The 24492-nt window shown below is 40.8% G+C and overlaps 1 protein-coding gene across 1 annotated transcript; it reads right to left on the reverse strand.

Annotated features, from left to right (window-relative positions):
- Positions 1–210: 210 nt before the first annotated feature.
- EEF2K (eukaryotic elongation factor-2 kinase) lies at positions 211–21523 on the reverse strand. The gene is made up of 17 exons (XM_010085598.1): positions 21278–21523; positions 17832–17932; positions 16199–16259; positions 15288–15325; positions 13126–13297; positions 11164–11313; positions 9559–9691; positions 8718–8845; positions 7927–8128; positions 7581–7648; positions 6727–6804; positions 5860–5922; positions 4426–4560; positions 3041–3229; positions 2524–2648; positions 977–1155; positions 211–320 (listed from the first exon to the last, which is right to left on the reverse strand). The coding sequence occupies exons 1-17, from the start codon at positions 21521–21523 to the stop codon at positions 211–213; spliced, it is 2178 nt and encodes a 725-aa protein (XP_010083900.1).
- Positions 21524–24492: the final 2969 nt, after the last annotated feature.

The raw sequence follows: 24492 nt of genomic DNA on the forward strand, positions 1-24492 counted from the left end.
TCTGTATTAGAGCTTTAAAACACTAGCAGAAGTACACTGCGGTACCCTACACACCACTTACATTTGGATTTCCTCCCTCAAAAAAAAATTAGAAAACTATAATACAAAAAAAAACCAAACATGGCAAAGCCACATAAAAAGATATCTTTTTAGCTGCAAATGCAGCAAGTCTATAAAAAAACTATATACAAGAAGTGCTTAATTGTGGTGTCATTCTTCCATCATTGCCCAAGCCTCTTCTGCTTTTTGGTAGTACTGATTTGCCAGTCTGCCTTTCATGGCTTCCATTGCTGCTTCTGCTGCTTCTGTGTAGAGCTCACCTAGAGGAGGAAATAGTATCAGTTATGTTGACAGGGTAAAGAAAAAACACCTCTATCCTGAAGCAATTAAGTGATAAAAAGAGAAACTAAGGCCAAACTACAGGGCTGGATATATGGGTGTGTTTTAACAGTGTCAGCAGAGTTACATCAGCTGGGAATCTGGCTTTCGCTCTTCAAGCTGGAAGTTATACGGCTGGCTGCCAAAGGCTCTTCAGTGTATTTGCAAGGACTGGAAATATGACGAGCCTATAGAAGCCCCCAGGATAACTGTGAGACTTAAGACGCCTGACATATAGCCTACATAACAACTAAGACAATGCTGTGTTAAGGCCTGGGAGTCATGGGTGTAACTCAAAATACAAGCAGCAACCTGCAGTTCAGTGGCTTCACAGGGAGGGAGTTGCTTGCTCGTGACTCAGTGTATCACAGGATTGGACCTGGCACTGCCCACTCCCCCGTCAGCAGCAAGATCTCTTTTTTCACTGTTTTCAGCCTTGTATCACCCAGCATCATTACAGCTTCATCTGCAAATCTGAGGGTACTGACCCCTATATGTTTTATAACAGCTGAAGCAGGAAATGTATTTTTGGGGTACATGTTGGGGAACAGAGAAGGAAAAGCAGGATTACTGATTACAGAAGCAAATGAGGCCTCACCTGATCTCTGCGGATCCTTATTCAGGTGGAACCCTCCCGTCATCAACATCTCTGCTTCCCGGGCCAGGAGCAGATACCGAGGCTCATCCTGAGTGCCATCGTATTCACCTCCCTCATCATAGTCTGTCATGTTCAGTGCAGCATTGTACCAGTACAGCGCCTCCTTCCAATCTTGTTCTCTGGAGTTAAAAATAATTTTTGAAGATGGTTACCTTAAGAAACAAATGTACTTTGCATTGGAGATTCAGAATTCAGTTTAGCACTAGCTTCTCAGAGCCTTGGTGCTCTCCAAGAAAGCAAATATTCTCATGGAGGCTCATTAACTGCACTGCAGCATCAGGTCACTACATCAAATGAGGCTGGGGCCACTTTATGCTGTAATTACAGAGGAGAAAGTATCAGACTGAAGTGCCTTGCTGAACTCCAGATTCTGAGCTTTCATGACTTGGTTTTGCTCTGGCATTTATATTTGTGAACATAACTGATTTAGAAACAATCTGAAGTTGCAGAGAATCTTGTTTTGTAAATACATTAAACCCAGCAATTTTCATATTGAGAATGCTTAGTGCAGTTCAATGTGAAGCTTAATGTTATTTTAAATTTCACCATTGCCAAGAGTTTCACTCTTACACAAAACAGAAAACTCATGTAATAAACAAATACATGCTACAATACAAAAGCAGAAAAATCACTGTCATCACCTGTTATATTTGGTACTTAAGTAAATTAGTATTTGTCCACTTTTAAATAAAATTCATCTCAAATGCTAAAAAAACCCCAACTCCAAACTGTGTAGCCTTTTGTCAAATCACAATTTCTTAGTCACAATGCTGCTCTTATCTTTCCTATCTAAATAGGAGTGCTGGCCAAATTAAGAGAGACCTAAAAGCATTTTTTAACTTCTTAAAACTTAAAATCATCCTTAATTAAAAGTAACATCCTCAGCATTAAGACTGTTGTTCCTGTGCAATTTCCATTCCTACTTCTATTATAAGAAGCAGTGAAAGACTACAACTGTGACAAATACTTCGTTCATCTGACTGCATCTTGTCTACAGTTACTTTACTTCACTTATTTCTCCTGTTCTACAGCTCCTTTCACAGCTTAATTAGAAAAAAAAAAGCCTTTTAAAAAAACATGTGTTTTCAAAAAAATCACTAAGGAGGAGACATGTCAGTTGTAAATACTTTTCACTTACTTTTAAGGTACTACATCTCCAAAAGATCTTGTGTTTATTTTTTCCCACTGATCCCAGGATTTCCAAGTATGCAACTCCCAGTAAAGTCAAAGGGAGTTTTATCAGCGACTTCAGAGCAAAAATACGTGGCTGTCATAGGGCAACCTCAGTATGAAAGCTAAACTCACACATGCAGGTGGATCCCACACACATGCAGGTGTCCAAGAGCAGAAATGACTTCTGATTTTCTTTCTGTGCTGATATATCATGGCCTAATAACAAGCTCTTCACATGAATGAAAGATGTGCAGCAAGCATTCCCCCCACCCGTGGAGTACCACCAAGTTAAGTTACTCAGTCATGCCCAGTACCTGTCTGAAGCAAGATTTACACCTGTATCATATGCTCTTGCTACCAGAATCATGGAAGGCCGGTCTCCAGCTTCTGCTGCTCTCAGCAAGTAATCAAATCCTTTATTTCTGTTCTCCTTTGTGTCCTAGTGAAACAAACAAAACAACTAAAATGCATGTTCCTACGTAAAGCCGTGCCTTCCTTCCTCTAACACTAAATGCAGTTTCTCCAAGTCGGTAACAGCTGCAAGTGTTTAGTATGTCTGAGAAACAGGCCCAGCCACAAAAACAACTAGGAAGCTGAATAGTAATGATCACTTCAAAAACTTTCCAAAGATATGCAGTAATTCACTGGCAAAACCAGGAACAGGCAGCATTTTTTGCTGCTTTGTCCAAGTCCTTAATTACAAAGTAATCTATTTTCTCTGAAGAGCTTACTATGGTTATTGTTTTGTCTTAATTTCCTGCTATTCTTAAGTTATTTTTACAATGGACCACAATTCTGCATTTTGGCCTTTTCTTTGATCTTTCTGTTTACCTCCAGAGTGACCTCAGAAAGAATGTGATGTGGCAGCTGAGAGCACATGAGTCCTAACCCAACGATGGCTTCCAGCTCCCCACAGTCTGCAGCATGCTCCAGGTGAAACAGGGCTGACTCCTGATCCCACTCCTTGTCTTTCTCACAGAAACGCCCAGCTTCGTGATAGCGAACCATGGCCAAATGAACCTAGAACACAATTGTATAGGAAAGAGACACAAGTATTAAGTATAGATCTGATTCTTCAAAATCCCTGTGCCCATACTTAGGCACAAAAATAACTCTCTGAGGTGTCTGCTTAATTAAAGCTAATTGTGTACCCCTCTGTGACTGAGCAGGGGACTAGTCTGATAACACACCGACTTGAAGTCTAACTTGATTAAAGAGGCAACAGGCAATGATTATACACAGTGCAGCTGCCTCTCCAGCTTAGACAGAGACAGCTTTATAAACCTGACTACTAGAGATAAAAGACCAGCAAGACTAGCTGCCACAGCATCTTCCCACATCAGTGTACCCTAAGCAGTAGCCCAGCAGGTTGCCCCACCAGAGCACCACGTCTTAGGGGCACGTCCCTGCATATCTGCTAGGGCCTTGGAGACCTTTAGGCAGGAGCCACAGTTAAAAGCACCCTGCCTGCAACTGCCTAACAGCAGGGCAAATGGCAGTGACCATGGGTCACAGATTTTTATGTACAGCAAGGGCCCTCACAGGAAAGGAATTAACCTGAGGCATAGAAAATCAAGGTGGTTATCCAGGATAAAATCCTCATACCACTGAAGCCTCTGTCAGTGGGGGCAGAATTTCATTCCAAACACGTAATGGATTTTGAGGGGTTTTTCTTCTTCCCCTTCCCAAAGGAAATGCAGTTTTCTTGTCAAACCAAAAGGTTTGAGAACATCTGAGGCTCTCAGGATGTTCACGAAGATCTACAGTGTGTATTTTGTGTGGGTTTAAGCCCATACATAAACCCAAACTTCATTCACATTTGCATTGTCTGGGATAGTCTGGAGTAAAAAGAGTTGGTCCATGCTGCCATTTTTTAGGAGCCCAACCTTGCCTATTTGCAAGGGGCGTGGGCGTGGGTCAGGTACACCGTATCTATCCCCCTGTATCTTCTCTGTGTAATGCCCCTGGAAAGGCAGTTGAATCAACAGTCGGGTTCTTCCCAAACGAGCCCAGATGTTGCAAGTCCAAAAGCAGAAGGAATTCATGGGTTCCTGAGCTTAAATGTCCTTCATAAAATATGATTAGGTGACAGAAAGCTACAGACATGTTATTTATCTTCACCTGCAGGAATAACTCATGCTGACAATACCTCTAAGTACTAAATACAAGATGTTTCTTTCCAGTTGGGAAGAACAGGATTATTAGACTCATCCTACCTTCCCAAGGACTGACTTCCCAATTTTCTTTTCAAGTTCTAGTGCGTTGAGCCTCTGAATTTCTTGGGCAACGCAGGACGGCCTGTGGATGTGGACTCTGGAAGAGTTGTAGAGATTCCATTTCTCCACACTGATCTAAAATAGGGAAAATACTATTATTTCTATACAAAATTAAACTTTACATATTATTGATAAGGATTACCATGCAGAATCAAAGCCTCCATTAATATTATTACTTATTAGTAAATATTGTAATTTAAGACATAGCTTTCAAATGTCATGGTAGTAGATGAATAAATGGTTATTATTCCTCATTAAAGAAACAGAGTAAAGCCCTCTGTTTCTAAGGCCAACATCAAATCTCTTCCATAAATGACAGCAGCAAAGCAAAGAATTATCTTTAGGCTCTGAATCGGAAAAAAGGTACTTACAAAAATAGTACCTCAATAGTCACACTGCAAGCACAGTTATCCACGCACAAAAAACCCAAAAAAATTAAACCCACACTTTTCTGGTCAAAATTTCAGTTCAAAAAACATTTTAAATGCTGCTTGCACTCTGCAACTCCAGAAAAATGAAGAGTAACAATGCAGAAGATGATAGGCAGATACACACATTGGTGTTTCTCAGGATGTCCAACACAAATGAGAACAAACAACTTCTCAACATAATGGGTGGATGGGAAACAGTAGCTGAAAACATTCCTATCAGAATGAAAGCCTTTGGAGGGTCACAGGGGAAATACAACAGGGAAGGTTACTGGCACAGAACTTCGGTCTGTTAAACCTGTTTAGGCTTCCCAAAACAGCAATATATAATCATTACAAGGAAACTGTAATTAAAATTTTCCATTGTTGTCAAAGCTCTTATTTTTCCCTTCCTTGCAGAAGAGAGTTATTTGTTCAAGTTTATAGCCACAGAAGCTAATTATCACAGAAGCTATATTTTGTAAAAACATAGAAGGAGGTCTGGTCTTCCCTAACTCAGTTAGATACACAGTGGAGATGCCTACCGTCACATATTTCAAACATTGCACATTTTTTAAAAAATCATCCAACCACGTATGGGGCACAATTCTAAAAATAAAGCGCAGAAAGGAAATATTATCTAGTCAGGCAGAAAAAAAAATCCATAGGATTCTCATGATTTTTTTTTAGAGTGAGAAACTCATGCATAATCACTAATTTATGTCAGGGATCAGTTACAGAGGTGACAATTTGTTTATAACAGTACTTCTTTAACTGGAAAATAAAGACAAACAGAAAAGGAAACAACACAAAGTGGTAAGTTAATATTAATAAACATATTCTGTAAATGAAAAGGAGGGAAAACTGACATCCAATTTAGTGACGTGAAGTTAGATGGCAGATCAGTGGAACAAAGGACAAGCAGAGTGGCAAACTCATAGTCTATGAACATTTCCGCTTTATTTACCCTTGCAGAGCTTCCCAAACTGTCTTCATCAGATTCATGTCTTCGGTTGTTGTTTGAATGGCCCTACGTTAATGTAAAGATTTGCATAATTTAATTTGCAGCAACTGATGCGTACCAGTTATCCCTCTAGACTATTCCCATCCAGCAAAATTAGTAGTGACAATGACTGAAGTAGTTTCCCACTGGATTCTTTTCTCACAGTGATATTGCAATATAAAGAGAAACATACCGAAATGATATAGAATATGGCACACCCAGGCTTTAATCCTGTAGACTGGACATCCCACGACAAATATCCTGCTGCTTCAAAGGTGACAAAAAGAGTGGTACCTTTGGAAGCAGTATTCTCTTTACTATCTTCTAATTAAATATCTAGTTAAGACCTTCAGGTCAAAAAGCATTTATTTAAAAGTTTGTATTTTAAAGGAGTAACCAACTAACCTATGGGAATTCCAAATTGCATATTATTAACTGACAACATTAATTTCTCTGCTATCTCAAGCCATAGAAAGTAGAGAAGGTAAAAGAGTCTGAAAGCAGATCATATTAACAGATTCCATATGACAAGAAGCTGGCAACATTTCTCAAATGCAATACAGAATACTGAAAAAAAGACCCAACACAACAATACGCAACCAAATGTAATGTTTGAAATTAAGCTCCTCGTTACAAGTCATTTTCCTGTAAAAGTGTCATTAACATTATCAGGAAAGATGAATAAGTAATTTTGCAAGTGGGAATTTCTTTCCATTTCCTCCATTTACAAAGTCTAGATCAAGAGGGATAAAAAAAAAAAAAGATTCTTCTATGGAAACAGTTCAAATATGAACAGGTCCGACTCCACTAACCCCAGAATAAGTTTCTTACCCTCTCTCTATGATCCAGATCTTCTAGCTCACTTCTCTTTTCACTGGGATATCCACTATCTCCACCATTTTCAGAATCCTACAGAAGATAAGAAGAAAACATCACAGCATTAGCACTACCCTTTGTAAGGATCTCAGCTTGATATTTTCCACAGAGAAAACCTTCTTATGGTTCAATGAAACATGCTGGATGGATGCACTGCATGAAAATGATTGTATGTTATGCTACCTCTGACAGACAGAACAGGAATTAATGACCTGGAAGGTACTGTCCAAGTTTGTGTTCTCTCTTAGATACACTAAAAAACTCCAGTCAAGGACTCACATACTTTATCAAACCAAGAGTCCACTTAATATAGTTTTCAGTCTTCAGTGGTAGCCAGTTAAAAGATAAAACAGTATCTGACAGCCCCTGGTACTAAGGCCCTAGTGTTGGAAAATTTCCATTGCAAACTTATTGCAGTCTCTTCAGGTGAGGTGCTCTAACATCCCACAGCACCAGTATTTGCAGAGACCTAATCAATGGGGATTCTCTTTAGCTTTCATACCACGGTAGTTGGCACAAATTACAAAGACACAACATGCAGGCAGGGGAACAGACATAAACTTTAATTATCTGTTAAAACATACCAGATGCAAATAGATTTCTGGTGGGAAAAAAAAATAATACTATTTTAAAATAAAGTGTTCTTCCTTTATTAGAAACATCAAATGCATGCAGGTAGCATGACCTGGAGCAACGAAAGCAGGCAGAGCACCTTTACGTGTTTTTACTGAACAAAGTCTTCAGACAGTCCTTTAAAGACACATGCACTCAGGAACTGCAATCTCATTTTCTCTTGGAAAGACACTCACCCTTTGGTTATCAAGCTGATCATAGTCTTTGTGAATCAAGTTATCTATTTCGTTGAACACAGGCCAATCTAGGAAGAGAAATATTTGCTTCTTATTGTAAAGATAACGTGCTTGAGGAGAAAGCTCTAGACACCATCATTTTACTGCAGGTTTTTCACAGAAGCATCTGTGCATTAATTAGCTACCTAGAAGTACTTCTAGTTTTATTTCTGCTCGAAGAGGAAAGCTAGAGACAAGTATTCTCGACTAAATACAACATGCTGTTGTGTTTAAAGCCAAAAAAATAAAACAAGTCACTGCCCAACTTCAGGAACCCCCAAGGAAGTTATGTATGAGGCTCACTCACTAAGCACATCCATCTTTTGGCTGTGAGGGGTTGCTGAGGAAGGAGAGCAGGGTAGAGAGTCAAATGCTACATCACTCATGCTTTCATCTCCAGAGTTTTCAGACAGACGGGAGAGTAGAGGAGGCCGGCTACCAGAGATTGTTCTCACCCGGCTGCTGCCACATTTTTCCTCTGTTCCACGGAGAATTGTCTGAGCAGATTCCTTGGCAAATTAACAAGAAAGTCCCATGAATAATGCTTCTCCGTATTCTAAGCATGCTACATAAGCCAACCTGAATGTTTATTAGGGGTCCTCTACAAAAGAGGAGGTATAAATATGCACAAGTATACATAACTATTTTCTTTGAAAAGTTCTACACTCCAACAAAATATCAAGTCCGGGGATTGTTACAGTCTCTAGAGAGAGTTCTGTTTACAACTGAATTACATTTGAAGTGTTTCATCAAGTCCCAGTCCCACTAATATCAGCTGAAACTGAAATCAGTTAAAGACAAGCAGTTCTACTCTTTTTTTCTCCCCAAATTAGGTTTGTGAGATACGGAACTTACTAATTATTTCAGCATTCAAAGATACACTTGGTCCTAAATATACACGTTACAAAGTCCCCTATTCATTGAAGCTACACAATTAATTCAGAGACAAGTATGGATAAGTCAGCTTTAAACTGTTGTATTTAAACTGCAACATCCAATGGTTTTATTTGCCATGTAAATAGCATACTTTACAGGGCTTTTAAAGTTAGAATAAACCAGCTACACTGCTTAGTTAGAATTTTTTCATCAAGCACTTACAAGCAATTTTTTATTATAATCCAAGGCAGCTTTCTCTTTAGGTGAAAGATCAAATGGTTCAAGCCCCATGCTTTTGCAAATCTTGTTGCAGGAATGAGAATGAAAGAACAAGGCCATACCTCGAACACCTATGGCATTAAAAAAAGTGAAGAAAGGGTTTAGTCAAAGTTTATGACTGTTTACTTATTAAAAGCTAGAAGACCCAAAGCATTTTCCAAAAAGTCAAAAGAGAAAAAAAGAGAGAAAGTGCTTTGTGGCACACACAGCTCAACCCACTTCCGTTTTAACACCTGTAAGGGCTTTTCACTCTCTCTGCAAGAGAGCGTGAAAGGAAGCCTGCAAAATCTTCAAAAGCTATGTATGCACAGGATACATAGCTAATAATAAATGAATTTGGCTGCATCACTGAAAATCATGCCTACATTTGCTCCTGCTTACAAAATCTGCTGTGTCCTATGTACAACTTTATGTATGGACACTTGGGGCTTTAAAAACATGCAAGGCTTATCTCTCACATTCAGCTGTATCCATTCCTGCAGTGTGACAAGGAAATTAAAGGCCATGATTATTGCTCTCACATTGTAGGAAGTTACTTAATTTAATTACTTGTTTGGTTGAAGAGTAAGCCAGGAGACATGAGCCAAGATCAGCACTCATTTTAAATCTGCTCTTGCATGACAGCTGCCCCATTCAGGGTCTCCTTACAACAGAACTACTGAGGCTGTTTGTGAGACCCTCAGAAATGTGCCTGCTCACTCAGCACTGTAGCAGCTACTCAGCAGACAGCTGGGAAGACAAAATAAGCATCCATTAGCACGTGAAACAGGATCATTGGTTTTACCTAGGTTGCCATCTCCAAAATCTGTACCACTCTCTGTATGGATCTGAGGGTCCGTGTAAAGATCTCCGACTCCCTGGATATCAACAATAATGAGTTGGTGTCCTGAGCGCTCAAAGGTGAAGTGACTAAAGGCCTGGGAAGAACGACAGAAGATGTCTGAGAAAACTCCTCCTTGATCTACTGAAAACAGCAATACATATTCTCCTCTTATAAATGGGCAGAGAAGTCTGGTAACCCTGTTGGTGAAATACAACTGGTATAAACATCATGATGAAAACAATGAGAGACTAAAAGGACGTAGCAGATTGCTGATTCAACCTGCCCTCACTCAGAGATGGGCTAAAAGAGGTAGGGTGAAAAGCAGCAGTGGGAACACGCAGGGGAGAGGAAGATTGCTTTATTTCTCCTTCCTGTACTGGAGATTCTGTTTTCACCTTAAAAGTGGGGAGCTGCCTGGCAGAGGGAACAACAGTGGCCTCTGAAGCCAGTGCAGAATCATTTCTGCACAAACATCCTGGCTGTGCCTGTGGATCTCCAAGCTCTGCAGCCCTGAGACACTGCTCCCTTCTGCCAACAGGCAAAGCTCTGAAATATTTTGAAAAAAAAAAGAAAAAAAATTTGAGCATCTCCAAAATTCTCCTTCTCCTACTACGACCCTGAATGGCTGATCTTGCTCTGCATTCATGTATCAGATAATGAAATGCACATTTGTACTCTTTAAATGCAGCATTTCAAGAATCAGTTATAAAAAGCCCTTCTTTTGGCATAAAGCTCAGACATTATGAATCTTCTGGGAAGGCCTCCAAAAAAGTACTGCCAGGCCTAGGGGGAGGTGACCGGTGGTGATAGACAAACATTTTAACTGCAGCAAATCTCGTGGAACATTTTGTTCCCAACCTGTGAAAGCATAGCACAGATTCAGTGTACAAAATTGACAGCCCAGAACGTAAACTCTCTGCTTACATCAAGCATACCTTAAAAATAGGGGAAAAAAATGAAAAGAACAAAACCCTCAAGCCACAGTAAAGCACTCCTTTGCTACACTGACCACTTTGCATTTTTTTGCTAGTTATTTTAAAGTTCTTTTACGAGACCCAAGAATCATTTGAAATCTGTACTTGTATTTCTATATGCAATTTCAGATTCACCTATTCAGAGGCTGTAGCTTAAAAACCAGATTCTTATATGCAAATGGACTAGATGTTTAGTTACATGAGTTGGATATCTGCCATCTCCTTTGCACATTACATGAGGCACCAGAAGACTATTTAGTACATAGTACACAAGAGGCCTCTCTCCACACCCTAATTTGAAGAGAGTTTGAAATATGTCACTGCCTGCAATTATAATCAGAGTCAAAGGGCTTAAGGTTTCCAAAGAGTATTAACCATGTTCAACTCAACTAAAATCAACAGACACTGAAACGCAATAAAGCAGCACTTGGTGCTTGAACGAGCAGGCAGACATACTGCAAAAAGAGAAATTAATCTGGCATTGTACTGGAAAGCATGCAGTTTCCTTTCTTGGCAGTAATGCAACACCTCTGGATAGAGCCAAGAAATTCCATGCAGCAGCCTCTATGGAAAGCATTAAACAAAGCCTCACTTGCGGAGTAAGACGAATGTTGTCATCTCGCACAAATCCAGAATTTGAGTTGTATTTGATGTATTTGCCCTCAATGTAATGTTCCAGATGAAAGAGAGGCTTTCCAGGTCTGTTCTTCATTTCGATAATACAGGTCTGTACTATATCCACCTGGGAGGGAAAGAAGATAAACAATGACTAATAGAATACTGTCCTCAGATCAAAGTGTGTGTGACTCCTCCAGCTGTGAAAACTTTCCCAAAGCAAGCAGCTAAACAATTGCAAAGATACGTCTGTTTAACAAGGGGGTGGGGGACGTCATGTGCTGCCTAGGTTATTGGAGGAATTCCATAAATTAAAAACAACCACTTCAAAACAGCTCACTTTTGCAACAAACCCCTATGAAAAATTCTTAGTAAGTGCTGGCTTTCTATTTTATTTTTGTGGGTAGACTTAAGAGTCCACTGCAGAGAGTCTATACCCAGAGAGTAAAGCATACAGTAACTACTGCACAACGGGAAGAAATGCCTCTTCAGAGAAGGGCTGCAGACCTCTACCATTCAGGTATTTCTGTATCCTGCCTCACCTCCTCCCCCTGTCCCAGACACACGCCTAAAGGAGAAACCCTGACAACTCTCACTTTGCTTACACCTCTTCCCCCACATGGCATTTAAAACTTCTTGATTTCTAGATTCCTCTCTGTGCACTTCACTCTACACCCCACCTGGCTGTTGTGAGACAGGTAATTAACTCACCCGCATGCGGGAGGTAATGCACATAGTCCACATATTCAAAAGCATTCATTTTGGCTGTTCAATTGTTAAGGCCCTCACACTGGGCATATTTCTTGACCCAAGCATCTTGTCACATGTCACACACAGTCTGTGGTACAACCAAGATACCACAGTGCACGTGCAGCACCCTTCCTCCAAGCCACCTCTTCCTCTCATTTGAAGTCACAGTTAAACTCAGGCATTCAGTACTGGCTGTGGATTAAAGGGACTTGACAGCTTCGTTGATATATACCATGGGCGTACTCAACAAACATAAGCTGGGAATGAATGACAGTTGCAGTCCTTCATCCCTGGACTGTAGTTTCTTGTCTTTCAACAAGCTGATTGCTGCTGGAGGCATTTTTGTCCAGGACGCAATGGCCAGGTTTGACCAGCAGCTATCCACCTTACCTCATGGAAAAGTGCAAAGCTATGTTGGCTGTACAAAATGTTTAGCATGGACCCCAGAGCCAGAAATACAGCCAGCAAAGCAGAAGGACCACCTCTTCCTGAATCCTAGGTGTTCATGTACATCCCTACTGCAGAGGATGGGAACTTCTCTTGATACCCTGAGCCCAGTCTGATGTTCCATCCACCTGGGATTTCATACATCTTAACGCTGTGCACTTAACACAATGTGCTAGTATTGTCACTGAGACCCCGAAAGGAAACAAAGCTACAGTATCTTCATGTTTTGGAAAATTTTTGACCACTCCTCAGAAATCTGTATTTTAATAGCTTTGTAAAGTTATTCAGGCTTCCAGCTCTTCTTAAAAAAATCAGTGCTAGTTTAGTGTTTAGATAGATTTACAAGATTTAAGCATCTACCTTTCTAGAGCACTAACAGTTAAGTGCTTGCTGAGATTGCTGCTGGCAATAAATTCTATAACATCTTTAATTATCTCAAAAGCAGCTGGGCAAATATCAAAAAGAGCAATACAAACACCATTTTATTTTGGTCTTCAGTCAACAGCTGAGAACAGTCATTCACAAACACACAGAGCCTAATTCTGGAAAGAGAAACCAATTTCTGCATTCACTTCATTAAAATCAGCTACCATTTAATGGAAAACACAGTAGGTCAGAAGAATCTATTGAGACAATTAAATTTAATGGAATATGAACAATTAATTCTCTCTAAATTTATTTGAAAACTAATCCAATAGAAGAGCAAGACGGCATTTTTGCTCAGCAAGATCTTTGAATGTACCTGTTTTGGTGGCTTGTGCCGGTTGTACTCTTCTCCCCAGAGTTTTGCTTCCATCTGAAGCCGGACATCCTCAAAATACACATCCCTGCCTACACTCTCTATGTATCGCTTGGCAACATAGTTATAGGCACCTTTCCAGTTCTGCGTGTGTAAGAAGTTGGACAGCTTTTTCCTGAAAGACAAATTAATCACTGATGAAGGGAAAACCAAAAATTTTAATTAAATCTCCTCCATTTCTTTGCCTGTACAGGCAAATGGCAAAAAAGGTATAAAAAGGTATAAAAAAAGGTATAAAAACCCACTACCATGGCAGCAGATTGCTGGAGACCCCAGCAATGCCAAGCCAGTCTGGAGGGGGAGGAGGAGTATGAGGAGGAGTATCAAGAGTAAGGCATGGCTGGCTGTGGAGTAGTTCTCATATTGTGCTCAGTAACAAACAATGGTTCTCTGAGCCTTGCTTGGTGCCATGGCACACATTTTGAGAACCAAGTAGCAGAACTCAAAGTCTCAGCCCTCTCTCTCCTTCCCTTCCTCTCTCCCTCTCAAGACCTTGGTGCAGAGGTAGAAGTACAGGGATGCTCTAAAGGCAAAGCAACTCCAGATTGTCTGTCCTCCTGCAGGGATAGGCAGCCAGGCACTGTAATGGAGGCATTGGAAAGAAGGAACAAGCAAGTGAGATAAGAATTTCAGACAGGATTTGAAACTTTTCCAGTTCTCTGAAGAAACAAATTTCTCTGCATAAAACAAGCCAGCTCACGTACTCTCCCAAAGCCACCACTCTCTGAAGTTCATTGTGCCAAGTGCAGCCAATGCTGTCACTATCATGACCAAAGACTTGCAGAGTTGCAAATATCTAGAAGAGAGCACTCCAGATGGGAAATATCAGTGCTCTGCTGAGAGTTATGGGAAATCCAGGAGTAGGAAGCTGACACACGAGGTAATGTTTTCTTTGTACAAAAGGTTAAGGCAAAGCTGCAAAGACAAATTTCTGTTTATGACACTACTCAAGATATTCTGTAAAGGGGAATTTGGTCACTCAGAAACAAGAGCTAAAAGCAATGTCAGCAGCAATGTCAGCAGGCAAAGATTTGTTACTTTCCAGGCTTCATTCGCTGCTGTCTCTAGCTGGCTTTGCAAGAACAGAGCCACCAGCATGAACCAATACTGAAACAATGCCAAACTGGAGGACTGAGGGGTTACTTTTACTCCTCTTTCCTCGAGTTCAAAACACCATGTTTTGTTATTCAGGAGTTTCTCTCTTTCCAGAAGTGAGACCATACGTGAAATGCAATTTCTCTGGATGCTGCAGTTGAAAAGAGGGGGGAGCAGCCTTAGGCACGCACACACTCCTTTTCCAGGAAACATTAATTTCCAGAGCCTGTAAAGGGTGGAGTAGTCTTCTAGCACAAACTGATTTATAGATGGATGCTGATGCCTGCAACCATATTTGCTAACACTCTCTGAGAAAAGAAAAGATCCTCCTCTGTCTTCCCACACAATTTACTGTTCTGGAAAGACTGTCAGTATTCAAACTCTGCCTTAGTCAGAACAGGATTATTCTGGTACATGTGATCTGAAGTAAACTCTGGCAGGATAACTTTCTTTACCAAGAGAGGCCTTCTGAGCTGAGATTGCAACACCCAACTGTTCTTTCCCCTTTTCTCTGTGCAACTATAGACCTCAAGTTGGCCTTCACACCTATGGCTCATATCAAATTAAAAGATATTTTAGCACACTTAGGAACACAGAAACAAAGTAGCTGCTTCTGTAGTTTTACAAGTATTTTGCCACCCAGAGATAGTGGAAAGAGCACGAATTTATGAATTGCTAATTGATAGGCTGATTATACTTGCTGGCACTGGACATGATTGCACATCATCCATCCCACTGCAGTTCCACTACAGACAATAGCCCGACTTTCCAAAGCAAGCTTACTGGATGCCTTGCTTGTGCTTCCCTTAAGAGAATGTTTTGCTTTCTGAACCCCACTCCCTGAGCTGCAGCTGGAGTCACAGAAACAGGAAAAAAGCCCTCAGCTATGCCTTTTAGAAAGGCACAGCAGGGAGCTAACAGGGACCTGCACTTTACACGATTTCCACCACACCAAAGTGAAATTCTGCATGGAGGACAACAAAAATAAAGCCAAAGATAAAGATACTTACGTTCTGAAGCACTCCCGCATTGCTCCACGGCCAAAAGGCTAGGGAAAAGAAAAAGAAAACACAGAAACCTAGCATTGCCATTTCCACAAAATTAATTTCTAAGAAGTAAGAGACACAACCATTTCTTCCCCCTTTATTATCTTGCAGAAAGCAGCTCTCAAGCAGGCTCTAAACAGTATCTGTCTCCTCAAAGCAAAGTGAAATCCCACTGGCAGTGTAAGTAGGAATCTGGGGGAAAGACACTGGGAACAAGCCCCTCCTCAATATCCCATGGAGCAGACATGATATGTTTTTTAACGAAGCTATTATTTACTTTCTCCAGTTTGGAGACAGCTCTGTTGTGACTGCCTAGAGAAGCTGGCTTCACAGACCTCATGCTCTCCACATTTATGCTTCCATACAAGATGTGCCAAACAGAGCATCACCCCCCCAGACGCCAGATACTACGTCAGTAGCACACAGCAAGGCAACTCCAACACACCACCAACCCTATGATTTAACTGGGAAGCCACAGTAGCTTCTACCCTCACATACTGAAAATTCAGTCTGTTTTCATCCTAAGAGCAGAAGTTATTTGGAAGCACACAAAATAATAGGACTATTGCCAGCCAGGGAGATGAGGTCAAAAAAAAGGGCTGAAATGGGAGGGACATCATTAGGAAAGGAACAAATGCCTCATGTTGCTGATGGGGAAGGGCTGACTCTGTGTTCTACTCTACTCTGGGAAGAAAAGGCTGTTAGGACACCAAAATATAATGGATGAGCTGAGGAAAAAGAAATGCAGGAGAAAAGAATGACACTGATACTTCAAAACTTCCATATGAGAAAACCATCTTGCCACCACTATTCAGTAACAGGAAGGAAATGACAAATTTGTCTGCTAATAAACATGAAGGACACTGTGATCTTACTTGTGAAGCCATCTTGATGAGGACTTCATCTTCAACCCAGTCCCCAGTAACTGCATTGTACCTGCAAAATCAGGAGATGTGCCTCTTAGAAAAATGCAGAAGGAACCTAAATCCTCCCATCCCCAGCACCTATCCTTCCTTATCTCTAGCTGACCGCTAAAAAGCACTGCTGCCACTCCAACACAAAAAACTTACAGTCTTCCCACCATACTCCTGCCCTCCTTACTTCATGCAGGAAAAAAGAAATAGGTATAGCTCTTTGAAGACACACTGTACCCTATTGACAAGGAACAGATTCCACTACAGAAGCTAAACTTTCGCAACACTACAAATTAGGCTGTTATCTGCCAAGACATTACACCTCCTCTGTGATGCTTAGGCAGTACACTGCCAGCAGGAGCCCGGACAAGCCCTACGCACTGGGCAGGTTGTGTCCCCCAGCCCTGAGCTTTCATAAACCTGGTTCTGGCTGGGGATCTGCTGCAGGGCTGTGGAGGATGTGAGCAGAATGCAGCACCAGCTGTGTCTGTGAAAAGCAGCGGGATCAAGAACTGCCCAACACCGCACCAAGGGAGGAGCAAGCGTCTGCACAACCCTGTGATATACAAGGAGTCTGACTGTGGTTTCTCCCCACCCCCTTAACTCCCAACACAGTAAGAGCCAAATTCAGAACCACAGTCAGTGAGTCACCAACACGATTGTTTCCAGTGTGATTCCCCTGATCTGCACAGAGTACTTCATGCACATAGACACCCCATATATCCCCTTATATATTCTGTATCACCCCAATTTGCAGCAGACAAAGAGGTGGAAACAGGAATATCAGGGCCATCTCTTTTTAACAGGGTATCTGAGTAGCCCTAAATCAGTATTATCACTTATTTGTATTTTAAAATAAGCAAACTATTTCAGGACTGTGTGGCTGACCACAGACAGATGCGCTGTATGGGGAAGAGGAGCACTGCGTGACAGTGTGACGTGACTGGAAAGGAGGCCTCGCCAAACACCAATGCTAACTGGCAATTAACTGGCCTCTAACTCCTACTCCTTTCACCGAGAAACCTGTGTCAGTAGGGTAAACGTTTTGCTAAAGCACTGAGGATATTTTAAGGGCCAAACTCAGTTTCTGCACGTACACCATGCTGAGCTATTCTGGGCTTTATAAGGATTTAAATTCCAGCTACATGCAGCAATACTGCACAGACAGGCAACAGTAAAACTGCTATTTTGGGAAAGGCACAGAGTGTTATGTTGCTTTTTTTCCTGAACTATTTAAACTAAGTATGCTGCCTCTTTATTGGGATTCATTTCCTTATTAGATTAAGTTTACAGTATTAATAAATAAACTAGAAAATACTTTTCAGCATTGTTTTCTGTGTACATTGTGAAACTCAGACACTACTTAGGGTGGGAGTGAGAGAGAGAATGATACTGGATTGCTGAAATTTTTTTTTAATGATGTGCAGTATTTATGTATTCCTGGGAGATTCAATTAAGACACACTGACTTTGGACATTATTGAAAGTTCTTCAGCCATGTAATTATACATATTCTGCACTACACAAACACAGCCCTTGTATATAACAGCACATTCTGTTTAACATCAGCATTAAAAGCAGAAAGACCCACGGACCTGTAACGAGTGGCTCGTTCCGTCTCAATGTCCTCAAGATGAAATTCTGCCCATGGATCAGGCATGTGCTTAGCTTTCTCAATAGCATGTTTCCAGGTTTCCTGAAGAAGTTACAAACTGGCAGGTCATTTATAATCAGCAGCAACTCACAACAACAGCATTTTCTGGAGCACATCAGGATCCCAATTGTGCAACTACACAACCCCCAAAGCACTATACAGAGCAGGGACCGAGCGGTACAGGAGCCCACTCTGACATTTTATAGCTTCAAGTAAAATGAAACACAGTTCAGAAATATAAAGCATCAGGTTTCAGTTCAATTTGCTCTGCTGCAAAGTTGTCGAGAACAGAATCTGGTCTCGTATATTCAAATATAATTTGCAAAACCTGTTGTAATTTGCAAGTATCTTTAATGTAACTGCAAATAGCAAAGGGGCACCTAGATTATATTAATTCACTTTTATGTTTTGATTTTTAGCCTTTTGTGCATAAAAATATCCAACCCCAAACCCCCAAATCTGTGGTCAGCATAAGAAAGAAGAAATTAGAATGCTGTAAAAGTGGATTACTATAACAATTCCAGACAAGTAACCATTTCAATCTTCACCAAGTCAACATGAAGAAAATCAAGGGAGTTTTCTGGAATATAAAGTCTTTCTCTACCAGCCAACTTGGATGCTTTTCTCTTAACATTTTGATCTCCCCCTTTTCACATTACACTTTTCCAAGAGACTGGAGATATGATTCTGTGATGTGCCAAAGGCCTTCTGCAAGGTGAGCAGGAGAAAAGGCCACTCTGTACCCGCGCCAGTAAAGAAACACTGAGCTCCCAGATTTTGTTACTGCTTCTCTGACTGAATTTCAAGTGTGCAGAAGCAGTAACTTTGAAAATATCGGCATTTTCTGACAATAAAAACAAAAAATGAACACAATACTACAATAAAAAAAACAAGTTTAAAAGGCATGCTGAGAAAGATTTGCTATGTTTCATAAGAAAATGAAGTTGCCTCAGATCATGCAGTGATACACATTTCAGATGGACCTGGGAACTCAAATATATACGAAAGAAATAGGGAGAGACAGAAACAAGCACAATTGCTTGCTCAATTATCTATGTCAAATCATTCTTGAGTAGGCTCCCTCTCCAAAAGGTGATCTGTGCCCATGCTAAGTGATGATTTAAATAAATTAATTACTTGTCCTTGATCTTGTGAGGTGCTTTGTACAAAAGCTGCATTCTAACTTTCAAACAAACAGAAGTTGGAATTCACGGAAATGGTGCTAACAGTGCAATTTTTCTCCTGCTGTAGCCATACGGCTGCCATAGAGTCTAAGTAGAGGTCTTGCATCCATTCTGTTCTTCTCCCCAGTAAGAAATACTGTGAAGAAACAGCTACAGATATGAGCTTTAAAAGAAGTGATATCTCATTGTAAGAACAAAAGATGGGTATTACGTCATTTAACAGACATCTTTCATAGTTTTGACTTGATGACTTTTGTGGGCTGAGGCAAGCAGTTTTCCCAGACAATAAAATAATGAATAAAAAAGGGGAAAAAAAAAAGAAACAAAAAAAAATCATAATGCATCTATCAAATATGGTGTTGACATGTTCTTTTTAACCTACCCGACTATGGTCACCCACAGAGCCGTGCTTAGAACGATGCTGTATGCCATTCTAAAGGATGCATGAGAAACATAAAAGTAGGAAAACACATGTGATAAGACAAATGATTGACAAAGAGCCTCTGTTCTCTTTGTTAATTAAAAAAAAAAAATTCCACTTAAAAGCCATTCTTCAATTTATATTCCTAATTTAAGTTAATTCTTAGAACGTCTGTGAACAAATGTGAGTCGGCAATTTTTTAACTGGAAAATGTGTTAAAAGAGTCTTGCCTATTAACTAGATGATTAAACATTGTTGAGTCCTGTTTAAAGGTAGAGTTAATAGTAAAACTATCTGTCTCTGCATTTCATTATCAGTGACACACACTGCCATTAGCTTTGGGGTCTGAGAAGTAGACAGGCTGTGGTGGTTTAAGATGTTATCAGTCCTGGCTGTCTGCTTCACTCTGCACTGGAAGTCACCGTTTCTGCAGCTTAGGCAGCAGACTGAGGCTTGCTTACTCCACATCTCAACCCAATGCTTTTTATCTGTGATAGGAGCTAAAATGATAAACTGGACATTGTGGAGCCCAAAGCATGGGAATGTATATTCTGCAGAACCAACATGATGGCTTAGGAAGGAGGAAATAACTGCTTTTTCTTAAGTTCTTATCAGTTTTATCTCATGCCACATGACTCAGAACTCACCCTGCAAGCCCAGAGGCAAGCATTTAGTATGTGCTAAAATGTACACACAAATGAAGACTAACCTCCCTATCAGGTCTTAACTTGCTTAGCATAGCATACACTAAAATCTGTCCTCTTGTCTATCCTAAACTTCTACTCTTCACCTTCCTTAGAAATATGTACCTTTTAATGTTTCTATTAACTAGCCTTGGTAAAAATCTCTCTGCAGACAAGACAGTTCCACTTTTCATGTGTTACTTAATGTTAGCTGACTGAAATCAACCATCTCTCCAGGAATAAAGCATGCATTATGCATAAGATTTTAGAGTATCTATTAAATATATATGTTCGTATTTACAACAAGAAATGTGTTAATAAAACACATTAAATCCTAGTCTAGACAAAATCTAAGAGACATGCCAGTTTACTACAAATGGTGAGAGTGAATGTCACTTGCATTCCAGAGGCTCCTTTGCCTGCAGGTTCGTCTCCCTTTGCCTGGCCTGATCTGTGCAAAGGGAGCTGAGTGGGACAGGACACACTGCCAAGGAAGCACCAACTATGGCCCCTTTGACCCCTCTCCAACGCTGTGACTGCTGTTCGCTTGAAAAGGTCAGATACTGCTCAAGTACACCGTCAGGGAACTACTGCCAGTGTGACACTTCATGCCCAAGCACGATAGTCAACACGTTAAAAGCTCCCTAAGAAGGAACTATAACCTGAAGACCTATTATTACAATTTTAACATTTACAGTTTCATTTGTCCAAATAAAATATTATGGATTGTTAACTCTGCTTGGCAAGATCCATAATAAAATATCTTCTGCCAGGTCCCAATTTAGCTTACAACAAGTATCATCTTTTAAATCTCCCAATCAACAATACTGATTTTTTAACTGTTTGATCATAACAGCAGCAAATTTTTTGCCTGGAATCTGCTGCCTTTATAGATGAAAATCTCCCACTGAACTAAAAGGGACAGTAAGCAATTCAATGGCAGTGTCAGAGTACTGGCTTAATGGAATAAACTGCAGGTCTGGAAAAGACATGTATTTTTTAATTGAAAAGTGTTAGTTACAAGAGTTTAAGCAGTTAGAGAATCTCCCATCAACTAAGTAAAATCAAAACCTTACTGAAGGCTGGAGCCAACACTTACCTTAAGGTTAAAAGAGTTTCTAGGAGAAGAGCTTGAACTGTACTGTTCAGCTTTTGCCAAGTTGCTATAATAATTGTCAACTTTGATACTAGCAGACTTGTTAGAAACTGGATCATCAGTTATTGGACAGATAAAATAGTTGTCTTCATCATCACTATCAGCATCCAGATAATTTCCAGAGTTTGCTGTAGTCGACCTAGCATTATCAATCCCTTCCATTCGAAAAATAAGGTCCTCGTCTGCCATGTTTGTGGGAGGTCAGTTTAACTCCTGCAGTGATTAACACAGCCACTATTCCAACACACATGCAAGTGGAGGGAAGAAGCTGGGTGGGAGAGAAGGGGAAAAAAAAGGATTGTTATTAAAAGAACAAACGATGCATGAAACTGATGTCAGCACACTGTCAGAAAAAAAATTTTGCATATGGCTCTATAAAAAATGATCCACAAGTACCTACATGTAGTTTTGAACACCTCAGCGCTAGATCTGGGTTTCCAGAAGGCACTCGGTTTTTAAATTTCTGCAAGATTGAGAAAAGCAGATAATGATGTATAGAACAATACTATAAAATCTAAGGGTCTGCAAACAGCACCTGCTACCTACGGCTGACATTTTCCAATGCTCTTACCTCCTCCTCTGAATGTTTTTATTCTTCCTCCTCTGAATGTTTTTATTCTTCCTTATCTGAAGTGTTGAGTTTCACAACACTGGTCTTAGAAACTCAAGGGAGTTTACCTCAAACACCACAGTCAGGTTTTCAAATTTTTTTTGCGACAAGTCTTTTCAAAGATATTGCATACAAAATTAATAGCCAAGGGAGTTAGAAAGTATTGCTGAGACACCACAGACGATTGTCCCACTGCTGCCAAGATTTAAGTTGGCTTTTAGTTCACATACAGCTAGTGGTGCACAGTACAAAGCATGCTGCTGGAAGTGCAAAGCATGTTTCCCAGGCTACACAGGATGCCCTTGGAAGGACAAAGAACAAAAGAGGCCAAGAAAGGAGGTCTGCCGTTCCACCACTGCTGCCCAAGTGCACTCACTAGTAGACTAGAGAGGCAAGAGGAGGTAGATGCAAGGGGTACCTCACCCCTTCTGTCTTTTACATTCTGTGAACGGATTTCACTTTTGACCAGTCTTGTGTGATCTAAACAATCTTCTTCCAACTCCAAAGACAGCAGATAGGGCTGTCTGCTCAACAGCATCAAGTCTCTGAGCTGTGTTTGCTTTAAGCATAGAGCTTAAAGGAAAAAATAATCCCCCTAGTTAATTCTTTTCCAAAGAGGTTAGAAAGCTTGATTTTGTCACTGGTTACTTCAACTTTTCAGTAGCTTCCTGGATCCTAAGACAACAGTATATAAGAGAACAGTATAGGTATGCTTTGGCTTCTCCTAGGTCCTAGCTCCAAAGTAAACTAAGCAAATTGAAAGTAAAAGCAATAGTGTGAGGCACACAGGTCATGTTTTTTTATTAAAATCTGATCAACTATTTCTAAGCCCAGAAGGTGATATTCTAGGTAAATATTTCCCTGCAGCATTCTGACACATTAAACAATGTTAGAGTAAACCATACAGGGAATTCCATATGGGTATCAAAACTGCAGCTCTGCAAAGTCTCCCATCTTACCGTAGCTGTTCCAAATTAGTGACACCAGTTTCAGGGAGGCAGAGCACAGACACTGCACAGCCCGACTGCTGCAACAGACACGTGTTATAAAAAAAGACAGGTGAATCACGGAAGTATTTTAACAGGACCTTGGGTTCTACCCCTGGAGATCTTACTATAGGAACATGCCCAGCTGCCTCCACCCAAGAAACAGTTTGTGATGATTCTGCAGAACTCAAGCACAAATAAACTCCTACAGTGCCAAGCTACAGGAGGCAAGCATTCTGTCTTTCACACATTACCAGCCATACAGATGCAAATTTCCATTCTTCCACATTTCACAGTCCAGAGCCACTGGCAGCAGGACACCAACACTTTCAGAGAGAAGAGTTTGCCAGTTTCTAGATCTGTAAAGTCTCCCCCTTCCACCCCACAACAAAGCTTCAGCAAGACCTCTGAGACACAAGGGGCAGGCGGCTGTGACACCCCGGAGCAGAGCAACACTGCACCTTCTGTGCAAGGGCTGGTTTTAGTCCATCACCTGTAACACATGCTGCCATATGAAGAAGCCAAAGTGGAACAGGTCCATGATTCATCTAATATCAGTGGCTTCAAAGCGCAAAGAAACCTTCACAGAACAATAATCCATCCCTATTCACGTGTTTTTCTAATTGCTTACAGTTTGCTTTCGCTGAAACTCTGTTCTCATTAATTGCACTAACTCTGGCTTTCAGAGTCATTTCCTGAAGTCTTTAACACCTGTCTGACAAATTTAATGACTTTCTGTAATGACTTTAATACCCAATCACATCAACAGTTCAGACTACACTAAAGAGAACACATAACCTGAAGCAAAATGACCTTTCTGCCACACACTTTCGTAGATTATTTCCTCTACTGAGAGTACAACAACATACAACTGATTCCCCTATGACCGTATCCTGCTTGGAGCTTTTTCCAGCCTTAACGTACGGCAGCTTTCACCAGCAGCATTACACTGCTGGTCACTGCCTTTCTGACAGAGGCAGCCTTTCCACAGCTCAGCTAGCGACACAGGTAACGCCAGCACTGCACCTGCATCCGGCAGCATCAGCTACAGTGAACCGCTGCTGAAGGAGGTCTGAGCCAACTCGTCTGCTTTTGCACTGAAGCAGCTTTGGAGTATTCATATAATCTGCTCCTCTAGCAAAGACCACACGAGAGCTGTCATTTCTGGAAAGAGGCAGTAGCACGTAACTGGAAGGGGAAGGTATTCTCAGTTGCTCCTACCATTTTTATTATGATCATCTTGCTAGAGTCTAACGAGTATCTGAGAATGTCAACCTCTACTGCTTGTCAGCACACACAAACAGCAGATATAAAATGATGCTTCAAGTAGAGGACTAACTCCAGGATGTACTGTAGCACTGGACAGCCTCGTTACGCACCGCTGCTGTCCTGCACTCATTTCTGCTGCGGCAGACACGCACACATCAGCACACCCACTGGGTCTGAGACAGTCTGTGAAGAAGCAGCAACAGGAATGCAGGTTTCTGCAGCAGTGATTGCAAACTGATAACTTTTGTGACTCACTGTGTAAATGCAACATCATCACACAAATCAGTTTGTAT

The sequence above is a fragment of the Pterocles gutturalis genome, unplaced genomic scaffold, assembly GCF_000699245.1.
Source record: "Pterocles gutturalis isolate BGI_N339 unplaced genomic scaffold, ASM69924v1 scaffold14415, whole genome shotgun sequence".
NCBI lineage: Eukaryota > Metazoa > Chordata > Aves > Pterocliformes > Pteroclidae > Pterocles > Pterocles gutturalis.

Coding starts and splice junctions, on each gene's coding strand:
- EEF2K (XM_010085598.1), bottom strand. CDS start 21,523: ATGGCAGACGAGGACCTTATTTTTCGAATGGAAGGGATTGATAATGCT. Junction 5,923..6,726: donor ATCTGGATCATAGAGAGAGG/GTAAGAAACTTA, acceptor ACATTAACGTAG/GGCCATTCAAACAACAACCG. Junction 321..976: donor TAAGGATCCGCAGAGATCAG/GTGAGGCCTCAT, acceptor TTCCTCCTCTAG/GTGAGCTCTACACAGAAGCA.